Source organism: Chionomys nivalis, chromosome 4 (genome assembly GCF_950005125.1).
Source record: "Chionomys nivalis chromosome 4, mChiNiv1.1, whole genome shotgun sequence".
NCBI classification, from domain to species: domain Eukaryota; kingdom Metazoa; phylum Chordata; class Mammalia; order Rodentia; family Cricetidae; genus Chionomys; species Chionomys nivalis.
This window is the reverse complement of record NC_080089.1, coordinates 96026538-96051475: the sequence shown is the minus strand read 5'-3', so window position 1 is coordinate 96051475 and position 24938 is coordinate 96026538. Positions and strand designations below refer to the sequence as shown.

At 39.6% G+C, this 24938-nt stretch overlaps 1 protein-coding gene across 5 annotated transcripts in view; it reads left to right on the top strand.

Annotated features, from left to right (window-relative positions):
• Window positions 1-24938, top strand: part of Armc8 (armadillo repeat containing 8) — a 96266-nt gene that overhangs the window by 51928 nt on the left and 19400 nt on the right. For all 5 annotated transcript variants that reach the window (XR_009056964.1, XM_057766275.1, XM_057766273.1 and 2 more), the window contains 6 exons: window positions 10116-10198; window positions 10495-10576; window positions 13562-13648; window positions 15296-15388; window positions 18191-18340; window positions 19239-19334. Coding sequence is in view for 4 of the 5 variants with exons in the window: in XM_057766275.1 (XP_057622258.1) it covers window positions 10116-10198; window positions 10495-10576; window positions 13562-13648; window positions 15296-15388; window positions 18191-18340; window positions 19239-19334 (591 nt within the window). In the remaining variant the exon portion in view is untranslated. The remainder of the gene's footprint in view (window positions 1-10115; window positions 10199-10494; window positions 10577-13561; window positions 13649-15295; window positions 15389-18190; window positions 18341-19238; window positions 19335-24938) is intronic.

Sequence of the window (24938 nt, the reverse complement as noted above, 5' to 3'; positions counted from 1 at the left end):
ACCTCTCTTTTAATCTCTTCAAGGAACTAATGGAATGTTTCACAAATTTAGAAAGTATCCGTTGATGAAAAATGACAATGGCACAGAATAAGTTAAACCTCAAGGAAATTAATAAAGTAAGGATGTTGCTTTTGCTTTGGGTAAAGAAATATTAATGAAGTACTGATTGTAGTCACTGTTGCCTTTAGGGTTCTGACTAGGGGAGCCTTTCGGAATGCTTTCCTCTTACGTACAAGTACTTACCTTTTAACTGGAGATAATTTTTGATGAACTAGAATGTAAGCTCCATTGGGGCAGGGTTTTTTTTTTTTCAAATATTGTTCATTACTGTATTCCTAGCATCTACAACTCACACAGCTGACAATAAACATTTGAAGAATGAATGATCGGTGAGCAAAGTAATCAAAGTGATGGATGAATGAGCTGTGTTGTAGAATTCCATTATTTTGTAATGGTTCTCTAATTATATGTCGACCTCACTTGATTAGGAGCCTTTCCAACTTCACCAGCAATCACATACTATGAGAAGAGAAGAATTTTAAAATGGGAGAAGTAGATGTCTGCTCCTTATAGGCAAGGGCTTTCATTAGATACAGCATAGAGAAAGTAGAGATGATTCTTGGTTTTCAATAGGCGGGTAATCCTAATCCTCAGTGTCTACTAACCTGGAGTATGAGTCAAAGAGAACATACTTTATGTCAAAATACTCTTGACTATTGTATCCTAATTAGAAACGCAAGAGTAGTGCTGGGGCTGTAGTTCAGAACTAGCATGTCAAGGCCCTGCGCTCCATCTTCAGCACTGCAAGATGTAGAAAATTTTCTTTCTCTGTGTGGTTTACAAAATAATCATAGAATGTATAATTGTGAATTTGGAATAAATTTTCTAGGGATAAACCCATGATGTAGTATGTAGAGATTAACCTGACTGAGGATTCAACCTGTTTATTAAAGTGGTATCATACCTATGTGAAGTATCTTCCGGTTAATGAATGTCTGGCTTCTTTAAGGTCCATTATACAGTGCTATCTTCAGTTATCCATTGACTAATTGAACTGCTGTTTTAGTTATATGATTTGCCCAGCAGAGACAGGCATGTAGAGGGGAGATGAAGAGCAGTAAGTTGTTAGCTTCAAATTCAGCAGAGTAATGGTTAGACAGTGTCTGATGGGGCAAGAGGAATTATTTGGAACAAATTATAGTATACCTGTTGTTTTGAGTGAGCTTGGAATCTAATTGCTTCAGGGATGTCACTTTTAATGCTTTCTAAATGCTTTTTAGTTCATGTTTCAAGACCTGAAAACTCAATTTGTCTCTTGGGCAGGAGAATTACAGTAGCTTTACATGGCCTGAAGCAAAGCAACTAAGGCTGGGATTCTTTTTTAAAGTGACAGTGTCAGGCTATGCTGCCCAGGCTAGCTCATACTCCTGGTCTCTCTTGCTTCTGCCTTCTTAGTGGCTGGGACTATAGATGACACCATTGCACTAACTTGTTTTTTATTTTTAAGCTGAACCTAAAAAAAATTCTGAGAGGTATAATGGCAGAGAAAATAAGGAAAAAAAGAGGAAACAATGAGAAACAAGAATCTCCTTCCTGTCCCTTTCTCTAGTAAGAAAGATTGAACAGAATGTATGAGTACTCAATAAATGGCATCCTTTGTTTGATTACTTTAAATTATTACTTCATCAGAGAAATTTAAATAAATGCCATATATGTCTTTGTATATTTGAAGAAAAGATCACCAACATTCAAAATGTAAATAAGGATTTATAATGAAGAAAGTGACTTCATGATGTAAATTGCCCAAATTATCATAAGTTCATTTCAGAAAAAGAATTCTTATATTTCAGAAACATACTCTTTCTATAATGAATCTCTTATGACAGATTTTTAATTTTAACTTTTATAATTTTAACTTTTATAATTTTAACTTCATATACATTTAAAAATGTTGATTTTTTTAAAACGTTCTCTATGGTTATCTAAATATCTCCCACCATGATTGGCTCTAACACTGTTTCTCCAAGTGATCACCACCATTCCTAGGAGACAAATTCTCAAAAAGAGAAAAATATGCATTTATTTCTCTATTTTTTAATGCTATAAGATTTTTATAGTATATTTGTATTTAAAGTCAGTTTTCATATTTTGTGCTTTCTCCAAATTTTGTTAAGCATTCACCTTGAAAAGTTTTATCCTTTGTTATAGTTTGATTTTGTTGTTAGATGGTCTTTTGGTTAAGAGTTTAAATGACCATGAATTTATGTTTTCAAGGTTTACAAAATGTGATTGTTTAATGGTTATTTCAGAGGCACAGTGTTGAATTCTGTATTTGTCCCTTTCCTGGGGCAGATGTAAGGAATTACTTTTAAGCCTTACCTGTGTACTGAAACAGGCACCTTGAACGTTCTGAGGGTTTTCCATGGCACCACAAACAGAACATGCTTTAGGACTTGGCTTTGCTCTAAATACAAGTTCTGAGTTTATACTTCCTTAATTGGTGACTAAATTGTAAGTTACCTTCTTGAAGCTGACCTTCCAAAGAATTCTAAGTGAGCCCTGTGACGTTCATTCATGGTAAGTATTTCTAAAGAGATAACGGGTTTTGCAACATGTCCACAGTGGGGAGTCCCTTGACCTTCAGCACACTGAATGCAACAAACCTGTGTGTGATACTGCTCTGTATGCAGTAGAGGTACTTACAGAAGACACAGAAGACTTTCACCTCAGAACTCACTAAATGGAGACCTGGAGTTATGTGTTTTTATACAGTTCATGGTGTGTAGTTGATAAGTTCTTTATAATTTAGTTAAAAGACAGGTGGTTTGTAAACCAAAAGATGGGATAAAATTTGGTCTTTCCATTTGTAAAGCAATGGAAATTTTGGTCTTTCTAATTGTAAAGCAATTAGATTTTTCGGGAGTATTTGTCTGAACATGAAGTATTTGAAGTAACTAAGTACTTTGGAATAGCAGAGCTTGACAAAATTGACTTTGCCAAAAATCAGGGCTGTTGTTACACTCTTCTCCATGATGAAAATGCCAGCATGAGAGTCTACAGGACACATACTTGTTACCTGTGCAGCTCTTGCCTGTAAGGATGACTTTATCTTTTTAAGTGATTGAAGGAAGGCTCTCAGAACAAAAACACGGGAAGAGAAAATTGAGTTCAGACCCGTGCCCTTGAGGCTCTGTCCGAATGTAGCCATGCTCACTTGTCTTGAACTCCCAGGGCATGTTGAGTAGCTGAAGCAGAAGTGCGAGCCCCTGTGGTTAAAGGACTTACTTCCTGTCTGACCTTAGCACAAAGAGCTTATCACTCTGTGCTGACACTGCACAAAAGTACAAAAAACCACCATAAACCAGTTTGGTGGAAAACTTTGCCTACAGTTTGTCTTTGGTCTATAAAAGGAAATGAAAAAAAATGGGATCCACAAAACCAGGAGAGTAAGAGCATATTGTCTGCCTTCCTGAAAAGCCATTATTAAGCACCAACAGTGTGACATTGTACTAGAGATTCCCTGCAAATCAGTTCTCTTATTTGAATGATGATGGCATTTGGGGACGTTGGACAAAAGAGAGGAAAAAAATGTGGCTTTTACTTATTATATAAACTGTTTTACTGGATTCTGTGGATTACTTAGAAACATTGCTTGAGTAAGATGCTATATCTAAGAGAAAAGTAAGTGAATATCAAGCATGTTGGAGGGTCAAAAATCATACAGTTGAAATAATCCAACTCTACTGTACTTTGAAGCTATGTGACTAGAACAGCCATTGAGAACTCACTATGTAAAGGGCACTGGTAAACGGGTATGTTCTCTCTCTCCCTTAAGCCTCACACCATCCTGTGAGATGTTCCACTATCTAGAAGCAAACAGTTTGCTAAAGGTGGCAGCTAGTAAATAGATCTAGAGTCTGAGATTGTCCCAGTCTCTCTGAAGCCAACACCTCTGCTCATTTAGTAGAGCCAAAGGATGATGTAAAGGGTAAGAAGAATGTGCTATTCGTCCAAAATGGGGAGCTTGGTATAGAGCTGCAGAGGGTATGCTAGCAGATGGCACAGCAGCAGGTGGAGACACATGACAATTTTCTGTTTGGTACTAGGTAGATAATGAGATACAGTTTATTCATTTGTGTGTTTGTCATTCATGATATATCGCTATGTAGCCAGGAATGAAGCAAAGATTAGCTTATACCTTGTAAGTTCAAAACAGACGAGAACAAATTGCAATAGGCATTCTTCCCGGGATTTCATGTGTGTGCAGAAAGTCTCGTTTACACTGAATACCAGTTTTGCTGTGATTAATTAATACACATAGAATAAGAATGCCTGTAGAAGGACATGGTGGTATAAGCTAGTCAGTGCTTGGAAGGCAGGAGGATCATATATTGAAGGTTTCATAGCAAAGACCACAATATGATTGTAATTAGGATGAACTGTTTCTAAGGGGTTTGCAAAGGTTCTCTTATGAAGAACTTTTGTTGGAAAGCTTTCCCTATTTTCTACTTCTACACATGAAAATGAGTTGTTTCAGAAGATTGGGCCTATAGAGTGGGAAATCTTCATGCTTGTTTCTTTTGCTTTGATTTAAGTGTTTTCCAAGGGTACCATCTAAATGTGATTATCTTGGAAGCTATTCTAGAGAGGAAATATTCAGATACTATTTCAATTTATGGTGTTTTCCTTTTAAATAATTTGTTTATTTTTATTCTTTTGAGGTGCTGGGATCAAACCCAGCATGTACATGCTAGGCCAGCCACTCAACCACTGAATTACATCCCCAGCTAGAGGTACTATTTCAGAATTTTATTTTATGGACAGCTTCCTTATGGAATAGATTTAAGCTCAAGGTAACATGTGAGATCCTTTGATCTTTAATAGTCACTACTTTGTCAAGCTGTAGTTTTCTTCACTAGAATGTAAACTACATAAAGGCAGTACCTGGACTATACAGGTGTTAGACTTGTATTTGCTCAGTAAATTGTGTATATTTGAACCTTAATAAGACTGTGAGGTGTATGGCTATGCATATATAGAATAAATTTCTTATATGTTGTATAATTCCTGGGACAGTGCACAGTTCACCATCCCTGGGATAGTAAACAGAAGGAGGTGGAGGAATGTTTATTGCTATTGAAATGGCGATGTATAATGGTTCTATTTATTTGTTAAACTAAAGTGTACTTTGGTGGCTGCCTTGCTTCTGTGCTGATGTAAGCTAATGATTGAACTTAAAATTTGAATTAATGCATTGATACTTTTTATAGATGTGGGGTTTTTTTTTTTTTTAATACAACAGGACACTTCTGACATCATAATGTTTGTGCTACTTTTTGTTTTCTGGGGGTAAGGAAAAGTTGAGCAGAGACAGAGAGAGAACCCACATTTCTTCAAAGAATAGAGGCTAAAGGTGTGTGTGTGTGTGTGTGTGTGTGTGTGTGTGTGTGTGTGTGTAGCACTCAGGTCAGTGTCCATTGTTGTCTATGACAACACTTAATAGACTGAAGCTGTGCAGTCCACGCCCACCAGCTCTGTCCTCTGGGGCAGGTCCTAATGTCCCTCAGCTACTGGCTGCCTGACTGGCTTCTTTCTCCTGCTGTCATTAGACTTCCCAGATGCAGTCATCTGCCTTCGTAGATCTGGGAGGCTGCGTCTTCTGATTTTCAGAGTTTGACTCTAGCTCTTTACTGCTGTAGTCAGCTTTGTCTTCTTTAGAACTCTGTCACTACGCTTCATAGAACTTCTGGGAACCTTTCTCACAAGCTTGTTTGGAATTAAACTGTAAAATACCTAGATTGATGTTAAGATAATGTCTACTTGGCCATCTACTCTTTTGCCCCAAACCCACCAATTTTAAGTTGCTTGCAAAGTTCACTAATACCACTAAAACCTCAGAGACATGAAGCTTAATTTTTATACAGTTTGTTTGACCTGTTTTAAGAAAAGTTTAAAGTTCAAACTTAAGTTTTTTCTGGCACTTGAAGAATGTTTCATCCTTAGTCTTACCGAGGAAGAATAATTGAATTCAAGTGTTTTGCCTTGATTTGTTTGTTTAATAATACATGTATGAATGATCCTTCTAGATCTTCATAAACTCTCAGGAAAAGATGGCTTATGTCCTGGTCTTACCTGGATTATGGGTCTCCTGGAGATTTTTTTATTTTTGATGGACTGAGAGTTCTTGTATTTAAAGAACATCGTTGGGCTGTTGACATTGTACAGTGAACCGTCTTGGTGTTATATGGGTTCTGTACTTTGACCATTTCTTCCTTATGCCCCAAGTCTTTTGTTCTGGTAACAGGGATTTCCCATCCTGTTCTACTAGATCCATGCCCATTTCTAGGAGAATTGCAATAATATACAAATGCAACAGCATGTAGGTGTTGACTACAGATACCAGTGCAACACTTAGTCCAGCAATCTAAATTTTCATCAGTTTCAGATGCAGGGATTTAATTCTTTAGTTACAGTTACAGTCCCAGTTCCTAGAAGAAAAAGAATGACTTCCTCCGCTAGAAAGATAGCCCATTACTAGTACCCCTTCTGGTGGGGTGCAGTGTCTGTAACAGGGGACAGTATCTTTTACAGAATCTCCAACAAGACCTGTGGGTCAGTCAGAACAGTTTTCACTTGCCATTACTCTTACATCCTCAGAGAACCTAAGATTCCATTCTGGGTGCTATGACTTGGTCTCTTTCAAAGCTTTGGAGCATGGAACGGGGGTCATTAAGAGGTATCATAGAGAACATGGTTTATTGCTCTTGCCTTTCCAACCCCAGGTCTATAAATCAGTGTGGCACTCCATTAGACTATCATGAGTCAGTGGACCTTGGTGGTAGTCACCTCTAAGCCCTTCCCTATTGACCTAAAAATTTGTCGTCAGTATTTCTAAACCTTTCCTTAAAGCCTTGTATCACATTTTTATCTTCATTTTCATAATATTTTCACTCTGACACCCCCCCTCCTGCCTGTTACCCCTGGAAACACGGCTTCAGTGCTCAGGCTGTGGAACTTTATTAGGTCATGTTCTTGTACATGAACTATCTGGATTCACTAGAACAGCAACGGGGATTGCCTAAGATTATATAGCAGATCACTCCATAACGTTGTATTTTACATTTTCCTAATAGGTTGACTATCCAGTCATTTTATTACGGTCAACACCCTGCTCCCTCTCCCTGGGCTGTTTGATTCTTGTCCTTAGTAACTTTGGGAAGGAGGTCGTAACCTTGACATGGGGCCAGACTAAGCTCATAGAATTCTCTTGTCCATTTCTTATGTAGAATTAGGCTCTTTTATGAGGCCAAGCACTTTCAAACATTTGGTTATTTTACATGTATTATTTTGGAAGTGTGTACACAAATATTTGTGTACATGGGTGCCATGATGTGTGCTTGGAGGTCAGAAGATAGTTTATTGGAGTCAGTTCTTTCCAGCATGTGCCTGCCAGGAATCAAACTCAGGGTGCCAGGCTTGGTGGCAAACATCTTTACCTGCTGAACCATCTTGCTGGCTGAATTCGGGTATTTATGACCTGTTGCTATATTGAGATAGTCTTTATTAGATGTTTATATGATTGCTGCACTATCCTATCACTTGGTAGATTTACTTCTTCAGCTAAATTTGGCCAGTAAATATTATCCATAAGTCTTTTTTTCAAGTCTTGCCCAAGCCTAGGTTTGCTGAGTACCTGAAGTGAGTGCTGATAATGTTTTTTGGTTTTTAGAAAGTAATCCTGTGTCTCATTCTCCTATCCATACACAGCCTCTGATGAAGACACTTAAAGAGGGAAAAGTAGTCTAGGGGTCATGATAGAAGGGCTTTGAGCTTCAACATATATTCAGCATAGCAAGGTAAAGAGAAAAGGGACAGAATGGAGCAGTTCCAATAAGAAGTGGCTTAGGCTTGTAGTCCCCATCACTCAGGGTTCTTGGGTGGCAGAATCACTTGGGCACCTGTTTTTGAGTTAGAGACTCAACTAGGGCAACATTAGACAGACCCCACCCCAAAAAGGAAAAAAGTGAACTGTTAACTGATGTCCCAGAGAAAAATCAAGGTTCTTGTAAAGTAGAAGTGAGTACAGAGGAACTAGGTATGGTGGAGCTAGGAAGAATTTGAAGTGGGAGATGGGTACCGCAAGGAACATGAGGATCTCTTGCAGGTGAGTACAGGGCTGGGGGAACCTGTAGTGAAAGTCTTGACAGGAGATTGTGTCAGCTGAGAAGTGGGCAGGCATCCACATTGGGAAGAATTATAGGAAAATTAAAATAGGGTAGCTAGCCCGAGAAAGAAGGTATATGGGAGGCTAGAAGTGATAACGGGCAAGGCATGGATGCTCAAAAGGTAAAAGTGTGAGTAGGGTTGCTCTGGCACAAGGAACGTATATATTCTTGTACTGTATAGTACATATTCTTGGGCTGTTTAGGCACTGAAAAACACTATGAAAAATTCCTTTCCTGACCTATGGCTAAAGTGTGGTTCCTTGTTCTCTCTCTCTTGCTCCAGGTGCATATATGTGTGTGTTATGTTTATATATGTGTGCATGTGTGTTTCATGTATGTTTGTGAGGGGACAGCTTACAGAAGCTGTTTCTCTCCTTCCACCCTGTAGCTTCAGGTGCTTGATCTCAAGTTGTCAACTCAGTGGCATATACTGTTAGCCACTGAGCCTTCTCACTGGCCCAAAGTTTCCTTCCACCCCTCCTCTTAATGTGTGTGTGTTTTGCCTGTATGTCTGCCTGTACCACCTGTGTGTAGTGCCTGTGGAAGCCAGAAGAGAGCGTAGAATTTCCTTGACTGGAGTTACTGACAGTTGTGAGCTGCCATGTGGGCGTTGGGAATCAAAGCCAGGTCCTACAAAAGAGCAGTGCTTTTAACTACCGAGTCGTCCCTCCGGCTCCAGGTTCTCTGCTCTTGATAGTAGAGGTCTGGTCACTGGTCACCGGTAATTGAAAATTGAAAATGACTTCTGTTGCATGGCTCTGAACATGCTGAGATTTCTCTCCTGCTCTGCAGTCCAGCTTCTGAATCCCATGCCACTCTTAAGTTGGTGGTCTTAAAGCTTCAGCTTCAGTTGCACACTGGACTCATCTTTTAAAAAACACAGGTTCTCTCTTGGCAATAACCTGATTTAACTGGTGTGTCCCGGACATAAGTGCTATCAACAGCTCCTTCAGCGTTCTGGCCTGTGCTAGGTGTTTCAGGTGAGAGTACCAACCCCTCCCAGTGATGGATCGTTCATGTTTAGAGCTATTTACCAGAACAGTATTATAGGTGTTGCTAAGTACATGGACTTTGCAGTCAGGTAACTCTTGTGTTACTTAGAATCCTCAACTGCCTAGTATGTCAGTTCATAATAACACTAGCAGAAGAGATAATGGAAGAGTCAGATAACCTTAGCAGGATGATTGTCACATACATGAACTCAACAAATATCCATTGATGATGTTAATATTTTTGTGATTGTACTAACAATAATAAGAAAAATTTATTTTTCTGTAGGCCCATGCAAGTTTAACGTAATTCCTCTGCACATTGTTCTTTTATCAGTACATGGCTTAATGAAGATGGATTTCAGGGTATCTTACTTTAACCCATAAGAAGCAAAGCTTAGTGATTGTTGGTGTCAAGTATCAGGGTCTGGTGGTGAAGGATAGCAAGGGTTACTTGTAAATATTTCACTTAATTTAAATTTGTTTGGTAAAGTGGAGCCGCAGAATGGCTGTGTCAGAATCTGTAGATTTCATTCACTTGATGAGGACACTGAACTATGATTCTTTATCATTCTTACAGGGAAATGCCTCATAGTTTACTTATATCCCCTCACCCCAGATTGTTTATGCACACCTCTGTAGTACTTAGGCCATTTAAATTTTGTTTTAAATATCTTTAAAGAGACATATTGTGCCTGTCATTTATCCTGACTTGTCCTTAGTGAGTGCTTACCCCGTCTTTCTAGTGAGCTGTCTGCCCTTCTGCAAGGTAATGATTGAGAGGTAAAATCTTTTACTGAAAACATTAAATTCTTAATGGACATTAACATACTTGCATTACAAGCAGTGAAGTTTGTCACCTTCATGTTGTTATTTATGCAGCATTAACCTTTTTCTCCAGATCATTGAGACTGAAAATATGATGGACCGGATTGTGACTGGCTTGTCTGAGTCTAGTGTCAAGGTGCGGTTAGCTGCTGTCAGGTATGAGCTTTACATGGTCTGAATAAAAATCCCTTGCTGTGTGTTTAGCCTGTTTCATTTCCGGTCCTTCACTAAGTGCAGGATGCAGATGTTCCTGGAACATTTGCTCAGGTGAAGCCATGCCGTGTGCAATGTGACCTAACTGAACCTCCAGTGCCTGAGAGGTGTCTTTCTGTAGCTGACTTAGTATCGATAGCCATGTTTAACTGTACATTCATACTAGTGAAAAGCCGAGCGATTGATTTGAAATGTGAGCTGTGGCTTCTTGGGAAGCTAATTTTGATCATTCTTTATAGATGTTTGCACAGTTTATCCAGATCTGTACAGCAGCTTCGAACGAGTTTCCAGGATCATGCGGTGTGGAAACCTTTAATGAAGGTGAGAAAGCCATAGCAGTTAGCACTGAGCCTGTGGGCCAAGCTGGCCAGCAGCACCCAGGTCTAGGACTGCATCTGATTCTTGGGTAGAATGTGTTGATGTTCGTCTCAAGTCAAATGTTCTGAGCAGCTACAGACTTAGAGAGTGCTTTTCGTGTGTGAGAGGGAAGTCCCAGCCCAGGTTTCTTTATTAGCTTGAGCTCTTGAGCTCTCATTTGTGCTTCTGTGTTTATTATTACTCTTTAAATTTAAATTTGGAATTTTCTGAGTAGCCTTTAGGTTATAAAAAAGAAAATAATTGGCTGGTTATAGATATAAAATAAGATTGGGCCATTAATTTTGCTTTGGGGCCCTCCCATACCAGCAGGAAAGAACTAAAGGCAAATAAATCTGAATTAAAACTTAAAGGGTGCTTTCAGTTAGCTGCCACTAATGTGAACCCCCCTATGGAGCCACAGTCAGCTTGGTTTTGAGGTTTTTTTGTTTTTGTTTTTGTTTTTTTATGTCTTAAGTGACTATGCATTTCATTTACTCAGTAGAATTTTAAAATTTATTTTGATTTGGTTATTGTTGTTTCTTTTTGAGTAAGTACTTACTCCAGGTCCGTTGGCCTTGCAATAGTGATCTCACCCTTGCTTCAGTTTAGAATAGGCATGTCAGTGTGGCAGAAATAAGAGAAACGTCAAGCAGGACATTTGTTGATTAGACTTTTAAGAGAAGAAGAACAGGATTTCTTTCCATTGGTAGAACTGCTATGAAAGGTGTAAGGATTAGCAAGGGTGCCTTCATGCCTGTCATAGCAGGATGGAGTGTAGGGATTAGCAAGGGTGCCTTCATGCCTGTCATAGAAGGATGGAGTGTAGGGGGGGAACTAGGGGAGGCATGTCTGGTAGCTTAGTAACTGAAGAGTAGAGGCAGGAAGATCATGAGGTGAATGAAGCCAGTTAGACTGTGTAGTGAGACCTTGTTTCTGTGTGGGGTATTGTTGCTTGCTTTTAAAGGTGGAATTGGACAGTACTGAAGGCCGTGGGAATTAGCATGCGGAGGGATTCTTACGGGAAAGTTGATTTTATGGCAGAGTATATGATTTATTCTTTGAGGTCTTGAAATGAGATGATAGTCATTAAGAAACAATATGAGCCAGGCAGTGGTGGTGCACGGCTTTAATTCCAGCACTCTGGAGGCAGAGGCAAGTGGCTCTCTGAGTTCAAGACTGGCCTGGTCTACAGAGTAAGTTACAGGACAGCCAGGACTACACACTTGTCTCAGAAAACCAAAAAGAAAGAAAAAAGAAAAGAGAAAGAAGGAAAAGAAACAGAATGAACCCTCGAACTATTCACTGGAAGGCATAACAGTATTGAGTATGTGATTTGTGTTTAGGTTTCTAGAAGGATGTCGTGATCCAGCCTTATGAGGCTTCTCGGGACAAAATATTCCTTCAATTTCTCCCTTGCTGAGGGCCTTCCTTCTCTGCACATGACACTGCTCATTCCCATCCATTGACACTGTTCTCTGCATTTCTTTCACCTGATTTCCCCACTGGACATATGGAGCCCCTCTGAACATGACTCATTTCCTGCGGTATTTTTGTTTCCTGAAACTCACTGAGAGCCCCCAACCTCAGAAAGGTTATTTGCCTACTCTATAACCTTAATGCCTTTCCACACTGGTAAGGTGCTGCCTCAGGGGTGGACTGGTTCAGGTCAACAGAAGTCTGTTTCAGACTTACAGTCTCTTATCTAAAACCAATGGAGCCAATTTGACATTCTTAGATTTTTGAAGGCCCTCCTCAGTTCATGTTTTCTTTTATAATTCATAGTCTTTCTTTTCAGGGTTTTGTTTTTGTTTTCTGGTTTATCCATTTGTTTTTAATTATAGCTTTTAAGTATAGCTAAATCATAATTTATTACCAATTCAAGAGTTTTTAACTATTTTCTGTTTTCCAAACTAACTACTTTGTGTCTGGAGCCCTTGTTTGTTTCTGGGTGCTCAGCTCAAAATCTCTCTGTTATATACATCAAGAACAGAGCAAGGTGATTTCTGTCTGTTTCTCCAATGGCAAATGTTTGATGAGCAGCTTAGAAGAGTTTATACTCATGGCTATATGTGGGTTCAACTCTCAACTCAGGACTTAGTTAACACATTTCAGATATAATATTAGATACAGGTACTCATACTCACTTTGATTTTTCATAGTTGAGAAGCTGCTTATGTATCTAATAATTTTTCTTATTTGCCTTTCCAATAACAAAACACAAGAGAATAGTCATTTAATCTTAATAAAAAATTTTGTTTGTGTTTTAATTTTTTCTGTTTGGGTAAAATTCATATATATATATATATATATATATATATAATTTTTTGTTCTGGGATCAAACCCATGGTCTCATACATACTAGACAAGCACTCTACCAACTAAGCCATACACCAGTCCTATTTTATTGCTAAAAATCTATTTGCTGGACAGTAAAGGTCAGCTTCTGAAGTGCAGTATTTTTCCTACACATACTCTCCAGTATGAAAAGTCAAATTGAAGGCAGGCAGTGGTGGCGCACGCCTTTAATCCCAGCACTCGGGAGGCATAGGCAGGTGGATCTCTGTGAGTTCGAGACCAGCCTGGTCTACAAGAGCTAGTTCCAGGACAGGAACCAAAGCTACAGAGAACCCTGTCTCGATAAATCAAAAAAAAAGAAAGAAAAAAGAAAAGAAAAGTTAAATTGAAAGACTTTTACTTAGCTGGGCGGTGGTGGCGCACACCTTTAATCCCAGCACTCGGGAGGCAGAGACAGGTGATCTCTGTGAGTTCGAGGCCAGTCTGGTCTACAAGAAAGCTAGTTCCAGGACAGGAACCAAAAACTACGGAGAAACCCTGTCTCAAAAAATTAAAAAAAAAAAAAAAAAAAAAAAAAAAAACCTTTTACTTAGTCATCTATGACCTAACCTTCAGCATTTCAGAATTAATGACATCGCCCTTTTTATTCTATAGGTTTTACAGAATGCACCTGATGAGATCCTAGTAGCAGCATCTTCAATGTTATGTAACCTTCTTCTTGAATTTTCTCCAAGTAAAGAGGTTAGTATTGACTTTCTCTTAATCTGGCTAAAGTTTAGTCAATTGCTGTTATTTTCTTTTTTGCTTTTTATTTATTTATTTTGGCTTTTTCAAAACATAGTTTCTCTGTGTAGCTCTGGCTGTCCTGGAACTCACTTTGTAGACCAGGGCCTCAAACACACAGAGATCTGCCCGCCTCTGCATCCTGAGTACTGGGATTAAAGGTGTGTGTCACCACCACCCAAGTTTTCTTTTGTATTAAATATAAAGTTGGTGTTGAAACTTGTGGATTGGGTTGAAGAACTGCTTCTAAATAGTTTGATTTGGGTAGGAAAGGAGACAAGTCCCTGGTTTTTCAGTACTGGGATGACTTCCGTTACTTTGTTCATCCTACCTGTCATGCTCTACTTGCTTCATAGATGTTACGAAGGCCAAAGCCACACAGTGGCATTCACCTGTCCTCTCGGGTGCTTGGGAGGCTGAGGCAAGAGGATTGATTCCAAGAGCCCAAGAATTTGAGGTCTCTTGTCTATAAATAACTAAAAGATATCATAGTATATAATCATTCTATGTTGAAATTGCAAGTAAAGAAATAACTATAAATCTATAAATAAGACTATTATCAAACAATATTTACTAAAGAATAAATTGAAGAACACGTTGTCTTTGAAAATCAGGATCGTAAGTCATTTCAAGAAAATAATTCCTTGCATCAGAAAGTAATATTAAGTGGTCATTGTTTGGGGAAGAACAAATACAGGTTTTTTACTATTTCTGTTCTTGACAGTTTTCTGCATCTACAATGAATTTCAGTGGTTTTCACTGTTCTTCTTGTCTCTCACCTCCTCCCTCTCCTACTGAAACCCTTCTTATCTTCACTCTCTTCTTCACCTACTTTTGTGTGTGACCCGCTGTGTTTGATTAGGATTGCTTTCATGACCATTGATGGAAGTAACTTACTAGAGCTGGGCAGCTTGACTTCTTCCCCAGCAACATTAACTGACAGTAGACCCTCAGGAAGGGGTAGAATCTTGTAGACCCCTTCATGACCTTAATGCAGTGTTGATTGACAGCCCAGTCTAGTGCAGCTCTTATGGTGGTGTCTCCAGCTGCAGTATGTTTGGTAATGGTTCTTTCATGACCAGAAGACTCCTTTTGATGCATATGTCCCTGTCCTTTGGTTCTTGTGTTCTTTCTGGCACTTCCTATTTATGCAATGTCTCTGAGTTTTGGAGGGCTCCCTTTCTACAATTTTTAAGTTTTTTGAGTTCATGGGGTTTTGTTTTTAATAAAGAAGAATCAATTTAATAAAGGATAGGTGAACCTTTCACAGTTCTGCTGTCACAGTCTTTCTGGTCTAGGGCATGGTTACACATGTAAAGAAAATGGATTCAGTCTCCAGCAACAGCAACCGAAAGAGTGAGTGGATGTGTGTGTGAAGGGCATGCATGCATGCGTGTATATGAGAGAGAGAGAGAGAGAGAGAGAGAGAATCTTGCTCAAGGTATCTTTTATGGTACATTAATTCCCCACTTCGAATTGGTGAGTTGGGGAAGAGATTGTACAATGTGTGGTAGAGCAGACACTGTAGTTTGCATATCTGATATGGACTCTGTTTCTCATTGTTATTTATTTATCATTCTTTCTTGCTCCTCCTTTTCCAATCAGCCAATTTTGGAATCAGGAGCTGTAGAGCTGCTTTGTGGATTAACACAGAGTGAAAACCCTGCTCTACGAGTGAATGGGATTTGGGCTTTAATGGTATGTTTCCTTTTAATGTCACAATTTATAAGAAAACTAGGGGTATTATCAAAGTTATGACTATGGCATATGTTCTGGAATTTTCTTTTTCTTTCTTTTTTTTTTTTTTTTTTGAGATAGGGTTTATCTGTGTAGCTCTGGCTGTCCTGGAACTCTGTAGAACACGCTGGCCTTGAACTCAGAGATCTGCCTGCCTCTGCTTCCCAAATGCTGGGATTAAAGAAAGGTGTGTGCCACCACTGCTCAGCTAGAATTTACTTTTTAAAAACTGGTTAACATAGTCCAGTTGTCTAATGACCTATAGCCTGAAAGATTCTGTGTTCATCTTTCAGGTTCAGCTATCAAGGATTTATTTGGTCACCTAGCAGTCCCTCATTTGGGAAAAGCAGTCTGTGTTTTTCTGAATACACTACTCCTCATAGGAGCTGCTTACATCCTATGTGCATATAGGGATATTGTTTTTATTCTTTACAGATAGTAAACCAAGGCATTGAATGATTGCTGTTCAAACTGACACATAAAATTTCATGTTTGTGGTGTACATGTTTTGAAAGATAGATATTCTAAAGTAGCTGGATTGACCTAGTGTAAGCATCACCAACATAGTTAGCATATTTTGTAGAATAGTTACCTTGCCAAAATAAGACACAGGTGCATAAATACTTAGTAGTTGAACAGTTTCTAGTAAATATAAAAATAACTTCTAAAATTATGAGATCGGAGCCATTTTTCTCAATTATTAAAGTAAGCTATTAAATTTTGAAAAGGAATAAATCTTCATGGATTTTGAAAAGCATACTTAGAATATTTACATTTAATTGCTGTGTATCAGACCAAAGCTGGGTGCTTTATATTTGTACTTGCTATTTTAAAAACAGTATTTTATTATACTTATTTAGTACGGGGGTGTGCACATGTAGCCAGAGACTCTGCTTTTGTTTCCCGGCTGCCCAAACCCAAATAATGCCATAAAAAATATATTAATTAGGACACTGTTTGGCCAACCGCTCAGGCATATTCCTCTCTAGCTCTTAGATCTTAAATTAATCCATTTCTATTCATCTGTGTATTACCACAAGGCTGTTGCTTACTGGTAAGGTTCTGGAGTCTTTCTCCTTCGGCAGCTACATGGCGTCTCTCTGACCCTGCCTTCTTTCCCCATGCATTCAGTTTAGTTTTCCTGCCTAGCTATATTCTGCCCTGCCATAAGCCAAAGCAGCTTCTTTATTAACCAATGGTAATAAAACACATTCACAGCATACAGAGGGGAATCCTGCATCATGCATACATGCTGTAGGTGAGAGGACAACTTGGGGTTGGGGGTCAGTTCTCTCCTTCCACTAGTAAGTCCAGAGACTCCAGCTCAGGTCATGAGTCTGCGTCTTTACTTACTGCGCTGGTCCTGTGCTAGGTTTTAGGTTCTCTTGTGAATGACCTACCTTACCAGTGGGAAAGTGGGACTGGGATGTGTGGAGGTTGCTTTCCAAACTAATGAGCATTGGAAATGGGTTCCGATGGTGTCCATGCCAATGCTCGTCTCCCTGCTCCACAGTGTATCTGCTGAGTTATTGAAATAATAGTCTGATAAAACACCAAATCCAATTATTTCTTAGTAGATTTTCTCCTTAGTACAACTTGTAACTCTTGAAACATTCCCAAGACTTTTTTTTTTTTTTAACCTTTCTATTATCCTTTTTCTACCTGACCTCCTTTTCAGGATTATTCTCCCAGTGTCAGTTCCTAGTTTCTATTTTTCCTTACACTTCAGTCTGAGGAGCCCTTCCAGTAGAAAAGCTCACTCAGAAACCTTTATGTCTACATGGATATGACTATTCCCCAGGTCTTTCACCTAAATAGCTTGTAGGACTTGAGTTGAGAGCTCCCTGACATGCACATGCTTGTTGCTAAACAGCAAATTAATCATCTCATTCTGCAGTCCAGAGAAGCTAGAACCTTCTTGTTCTAATCAGTCTCATATCACCACCTCTGTAACCTCGGTTCGTAAAACAGAAAGCTGTGGATTGCCATGGCCTGGGTCTATGACGGCAGCAAGTGCACTTTTGACTCTTGCATTGCTCTGTATCATTGATAACCACACTCCTGAGAGGCTTCAGTTACTTAATTGAAATGAACACCTGACTAGGGACAGTAACTACATATAAACCACTACTTTATAAGAGATTTTTGCAATTTTTTTTTTTTTAAACAGAGTTTGGAGTAAACTGGGCTGATCTATTATATGAATTAGAAAAGAAGTAGAGCCAGGCTGTGGTGGCGCACACCTTTAATCCCAGCACTTAGGAGGCAGAGGCAGGCAGGTCTCTGTGAGTTTGAGGCCAGCTTGATCTACAGAGTGAGTTCCAGGACAGGCACCAAAGCTACATAGAGAAATCCTGCCTCAAAAAACAAAAGCAAACAAACAAGAAAAGACACAGAAACAAAGTAGCCACTGGCCTTCTGAGTTGCTAGTATGTTAGGGCATAGCTCCTACCTACTGAGAGTTTCTTGTGTAATAAGGCATGCCATCATAGCACTTAGCATAAAATACATAGAAATATTCTCACAGGTAATAAGTGAGTTTGTTTTGTTCAGATGCCCACGCCAGTAAGTGTTATATTCCTCTTATAGATGTAAACTTAAGAGTGGATATTAGTTATCTCTATAGGTGAATAAAAGGAATCAGAAAAACAGTATGACTAATACAGCTTCTGTCTGTACTTTGAAATGATCAAGGTTCTAGTAAAATAAAATTTGATACAGTGACCATAGACATGATTCTTGTAATGTCTTTAATCCTTTCAGAATATGGCATTTCAGGCTGAACAAAAAATAAAAGCAGATATTTTACGAAGCTTGAGTACTGAACAGCTCTTCCGGTTATTATCAGATTCCGATTTGAATGTGCTGATGAAGACATTGGGGCTTCTTAGAAATCTCCTCTCCACTCGACCTGTAAGTAATGCCCCAGGATTCTCCATTGCTCAGCATCTGTGTGTGAGTACAATGCTGTTCATTCCAGAGAAGCAAGTTCACATATGGGTCTGTCACTTGCACCAGTGCTCTGGAAACTGCCACCACCACTACCTGTATGGTGGGTCTCCCTCCCTCCCTGGTGCTAGATGTATGCTTGCCTTGGCTTGTCACTTTATCTGCCCGAATCATTGTCTCCTGAGGTCTCTGTTTCTCTTTTGAAAAATTCTCTTAGTATCATCATACAGACCCTACCCCCTCACACATATTGATGTCATTGTAGAGAGAAATGGGAGCGTGAAAGATACAGTAGAAGACTGAGCCTTGCTAGTGCCATCCCTTGTGGGCATTCTCTGATGTTCCCTGGCCATCACCGTCAGTGGTTCTTGACTAGAGAAAGAACACAATGTCCTTTCAGTCATCTTTACCGCATTTGTATCCTAAGGCCATATTAATGACCCAGATCATATTTTCCATGTCTCTGACTCCCCATTCATTTTATACTTCTTGGTCCTTAGTGGTTTTTGTTCTCTTCATAATACACACTTAGAGAGAGAGTGAGGAGAGGGAATAAGAAAGGAAGAGAGATGACTTCAAAACACAATAAACCGTGGTCTTTGGAATCTGGTTCTATATGCTGTATTGTTCTGCTTGAAGCAGTGTGCATTGTGTAACTTTGAGAAACTTTGTGTAAGTCAGGTGTAGTGGTACATGGCCTGTAATCCAAGAACTTGGGTGGTGGATCAGGAACTAAGACTCTTGATTAGCTGCATGAGACCATGTCTCTATAAACTAAAACTAAAATGAAAGAAAAAGAGGCCTCCTGTGGTCTCTTCCTATGTTTTCTAGACGTAATCATGGATTTCCCATTGTTTTGCAGCATATAGATAAAATAATGAGTACGCATGGAAAGCAGATTATGCAAGCTGTCACTCTGATCCTGGAAGGGGAGCATAGCATTGAAGTTAAAGAGCAGGTACGTGCTGTGGAGAGCCCCTGATTGTAAGCACAAAGGGACATCTGCAGGCTTATGAAATAGGTCTGTCGAAGACAAGAGGAAGGGTCCTCTGGCACCCCTTCAGCTCTTCCGGTGATCTCGTTCCCTGGAATAGGAAACATGACCAGAGTCTGTAGCTTTCTCCTATGTGTCACATGCCATGCGCGCTGTCCCTGTCCCTATGGGAACAGCCTCATGCTTGATTTAATGCTTTCTCCATGGTTAACTAGAGATAAGCCTTCTCTGTCACTACACCCTGAACTCCAAACTCAAATTCCTCCAACTCCAGTCAGATAATTCCTTATCCTGAAGGCAGTTTTGGTTTCTTTACTCTTTGGCGTCTTCTATTCTTGGTTAGCATTTTGAGCCTTTATTTTCTATGGGACATACTTAGGGAAGGTGCGAAAGTACAGCAGCTGCATTATCAGGGAATCACTTAGAAGTCACTTTCTGCATTTTCTAGAATTTATCATGGAAGTTGTATACTTTGCATTTTACCACAAAGATAAAAGTGCCCCGCCAAGATGGTAACACAGAATCTGAAGCACTGCTACTGTTTGTTTTCCTGACAGTTGTTTGGCTCCGTGGCTCTGTTCATTTTTAGAATTCATTGAGCTGTGTATGGGTGTGTCTGTGTGTATACATGAACACACACATACACACATAATATGTATGTTAGTAAGCAAGATAAGCAGAAAGTTGCCTCAGATCGTTATGGAGAGTTGACTTGTCCTTTGTGACCCTGACTTAGAACAGTCCTAGACATCAGAGAACTTAGGACTTGAGAGCTGGGCCTAGATTTAACAACAACAACAAAAAGAGTTGACTAGGTCATTTTAAGACAGATATCTTAAGTGATTTGAAATTAAGAAATAAGCTTTAGATGAGCAGTAATTTAGCACTGTAAAGGTATGATCTAAGCATCGCTGGAAGTAGTTGAAAGCCATCACTGGGATACAAGAATGGAGAAATCCATGATACAAGAAGCTGGTCCTTGGAAAGTGCACTGATGTGTTCTGTCTGTGAAGACAGCTCACCTTGGTAGAATTCCATCATCTGAAAAGCAGCAAAGCAGAAAGGCCAGGCAAGATTTAGATGTCGGCAAAAGATCAACAACAGTGTGTTTTCACAGGACACAGATATAGGTATGGACACTCTCACAGATGCCTAGTTGTTACTGGAAGTTTAGTTCTTCTCAAAAACCTCTAATAAGTGATTTTTATAGGGGCGTACATTAGCTGCATCCATTTGTAGTATATGTAAGTTTTCACAGTTGCATTTATCCATGAAGCTACCTGTCTTTATAGGGTTTCTATTGCTGTGAAGAAGCACCATGATCATGGCAACTCTTATGAAGAAAAACAGTTTATTGGGGTGGCTTACAGTTAGAGGTTCAGTCCGTTATCATCATGGGGGGGGACATGGTGGTCTGCAGGCAGACACGGTGCTGGAGAAGGAGCTGAGAGTTCTACATCTTGATCTGCAGACAGTAGGAAGTGAACTATGTTTCTGGGTATAGCTTGAGCATAGGAGATCTTAAAGCCCACTCCCACGGTGACACTCTTTCTCCAACAGGGTCATACCTACCACAGCAAAGCCACACCTCCTAATAGTGTACTCCCTATGGGGGCCATTTTCTTTTAAACCACCACACTACCACTGCAGTCAAGATGTCAGTATACCTGCTGTTGCCCTTTGGTTGGGAAGAAGACAAGTTTGTCAGTTCATACCACTCCTCGTCCACAGGGCACTGCAATATGGCAAGCAAAATAAGTAAGGCACAAGATTGGAAAAGGATGAAACAGAACCGTTCTCCAGACATGAAGGGCTCATAAAAACAATAAAAAATCTAGACCTAAGTTAAGCAAGGTGTCAGTATAGAAAAATTAGTTATTTTCATATATTAGCAGGGAATGGTTAGTAATAATGCTTAAAAACAACCCAGCAGCATTAGAAGGAGCTTGAAAAAATAAAGTACTTAGATTTTAATCTCATTAGGGAGGGTCTGTGTACTAAAAGTTATAAGGCTGGTAGCAGTAGAACTATAACTAGGAGTCAGGCCAACAGAATGTTAGCAATGTCGACTCTCCCTGAGTTGGTAACAGTAGAGCTAAATGACTAGGAGTTAGGTCAAAGGAGTGTTAGCAGTGTTGGCTCTCCCTGAGTTGGTTTACAGACAACATCATGCCAGTCATGATCCTAGAGTAAATAAATTTAATATGCTTATGAATTACAAAAGTCTTTCAGTTTTTAAAATCTCTGGAAAGTAAAAGGAACTAAAATAGCCAATCCCGTTATAAAGAAGAAAAAAGTTCAAGATCCATGCTACCTGATTAAGACACTGTAAAATACATTCTCAAGACAGTGTACCATCAGTCAACAGATAGAAAAAAAAACAATTGGAAAGTTTAGAAATAGATCATGGTGATAACTGATTGAGGAGATTCAGTAGGAAAAGAGTGTCATTTTTTTAAGCCAAAAAATTAAGTTTGAACCTTATCTTACACCTTTGATAAAAATGTTTTCATAAGTCTTTTATAAAGAGTAAAATTATAAAACTTAAAATACAATAGAAAAAAATAGAAAATTTTAAGATGTGACCATTAAAGTAGCAATTTTGAATGGCATTTTTTTTTTTTTTTTTCTGTAGGAGCTCTGAATAACTGTTTATTGTACAGAACAAATGTGTTTGTTACAGCACAGTTATCCGGCTGTTTCCCCAACAGTGCCCCTTTCAGATCAGATCCAAAGGCAAATAGAGCAGCCAGTCATGCGGAGATGACCACAGGTGGATCGTCTAGTGCTTTTTGCTTTGGGTTTCAATTCTTTTTTTTTTTTTTTTTTTTTTACTTATTTATTTATTTTTATTCTTTTTTAATTAAAATTTCCACCTGCTCCCCATTTCCCATTTCCCTCCCCTCCTCCCAAATATTGCCCTCCCCCCACTTCCCTTCCCCTATCCCCACTCCTCTTCTCCTCCCCCCACTCCATTCCCCCTCCCTCTCGTTACTGAAGAGCAGTCCAAATTCCCTGCCCTGCGGGAAGCCCAAGGTCCTTCTATCTACGTCCAGAAAGGTGAGCGTCCAAACAGGCTAAGCTCCCACAAAGCCAGTTCATGTATTAGGATCGAAACCTAGTGCCATTGTCCTTGGCTTCTCATCAGTCTTCATTGACCGCCATGCTCAGAGAGTCCGGAATCAACCCATGCTTATTCAGTCCCAGACCAGCTGGCCTTGGTGGGCTCCCAATAAATCAGTTCCACTGTCACAGTGGGTGGGTGCATCCCTCGTGGTCCTGATTTTTTGCTCATGTTCTCCCTCCTTCTGCTCCTCATTTGGACCTTAAGAGCTCAGACCGTTGCTCCAAATTGAGACTCTGTCTCTACCTCGATCCATCGCCAGATGAAGGTTCTAAGGTGATATGCAAGATATTCATCAGTATAGGATAGGGTCATTTCAGGTTCCCTCTCCTTAGTTGCCCAAGGTACCAGCTGGGGACATATTCCTGGACACCTGCGAACCCCTCAAGAGTCAAGTCTCTTGCCAACCCTAAGATGGCTCCCTTAGATAGGATATATACTTCGCTGCTCCCGTATCCATCCTTCCTATATCCCAACCATCCCAATCCTCCGAGCTCCTCCCATCCTCCCCTTCTCATATTTCTCATCCCATTTCCCCTTTGCCCCATGCCACCTCACCCGCAAATTGAATGGCATTTTTAAAAATCTTTATTTCCAGTAAAATAAAAATACTCATTGCTATTATATGGGCAATTTTTGAACATTAATTTTTTTTCATTGTTTACTCTTAAAACGTTTTTGTAAGTTACTCAGAATTTTCTATCTGCGAATGAAAACAGCTTAACATATTGTTTTTGTTTTGTTGTTTACCTTGAGTGCCCAGTATAATGGATGTATAGGAACTAGTAAGAATGGACATATTTGCCTTGTTCCAGTATTAGAAGAAAACATTCTCTTTCACTATAGACTATGAGAAGTGTAGGTTTGTGACAGGTCGTCTTTATTAAGAAATATTTTATATAGTTCATTGAATACTTATCAATGAATAGATACTGGGTTTTTTTTCCAGTCAGTTTTTCTGCACCTATTGTAATAACAAAAAAACTTTGCTTTGCTTTTTCAAGACAAGGTTTCTCTGTAGTTCTGGCTGTTCTGAACTCAATCTGTAGACCAGGCTGGCCTTGAACTCAGAGATCTGCCTTCCAAGTGCTGAGATTAAAGGTGTGCACCACCACCACTGGGAGAAACGTTTTTAAGTCTGATGAATGTGATGGGTCTGTTTCTGGGTTTCAAAGATTCAAAACATTTGGTCATTTTGTATTTTTCTTTACGTGTGGTGATGGGCTCCCCTGACTGAACTGTGGGAAGGCATACTCCACATCTGTGTAAGTGCGGGACCTCAAGAATTCTCTCTTGTAATGAATTCTTCATCTTGTTTGGTTATAGGAGAGTGCTGGCTTTGGGGATGAGGTGGAGATGGTCTCTCTTCAGCTTCTGCAAAAATTTTTGGAGAACTGATGCTATTTCTTTCTTGTGTCTTAGTGGAACATTTGCCCTTTGGCCCTTGTGTTTTTCCCATTCTCTTACAAGGCTGTTTCTTCTTATAGTGTTATAAGTCTTTCAAGGAATTTTTCACTTCATCTAAGATTTCAGATTATTGCCATGAAATTGCACTCTCGTGTTGCCTTTTATAAACAGGCAGTGTTCCATAGTGTCGCCCTGTCTTTTGGGGGAAAGGGTAAGACAGTGTCTTACTCTACTTTAGACTGGCTTAGAACTTCCCGTGTAGCCCTGCGTGACCTCAAACTCTTAGCAGTCCTCCTGTCTCAGTTTCCCAAGTACTAAGATTGAAACCACCATGCCCATCTCCTCTCTTGTCCCATGTGTTGCCATGCCTTTCTTACAGATGAGTCTAGCTAGAACAGTTTAATTGATCTTTCAAAGATTGTTTTCAGTTGCATTTTTACTGTTTTTCTGTTCTCTAGACAAGGTGTTGGATTGGCTCACAGGCCATTATTTGCCAGCCTCTGCTTTCTAGTGTTGATCTTCAGTTGTTGATGCTAGTGGATTATGCATGCAAGTGTTGTGCGCATGTGTACGTGTGTGTGTGCGTGCGCGCGCGCGCGTGTGTGTGTATGGGCATGCATGCGTGTGTTTGGGCATGCATGTGTGTGTCTGTAGCTTTTATCTGTCTGCTGCCTAGTTCATATGTTGAACTGACTTAGCTCAAGAACTAATTGAATGTCTTTGGTTTTCTTGTGTCCATAGAAGTATTTATGGTAAGGTTTTTTTGAGGATCATGGATCTATTCTGAACCTCCAAAAAATTAAGTTCTGTAGAAGGAGCTGGGCTGCGTTCCTGCCACCCAGTTCCCAGCCACCTGGCTAGCTTATCCCCTGAAATAATTACACGGAAACTGTATTCTTTTAAACACTGCTTGGCCCATTAGTTCTAGCATCTTAATAGCTAATTCTATATTTAGTAATCTGTGTAGCACCAGTCTTACCGGGAAAGATTCAGCATGTCTGACCTGGCAGCTTGCTTCATCACATCAGCCCCTGGAG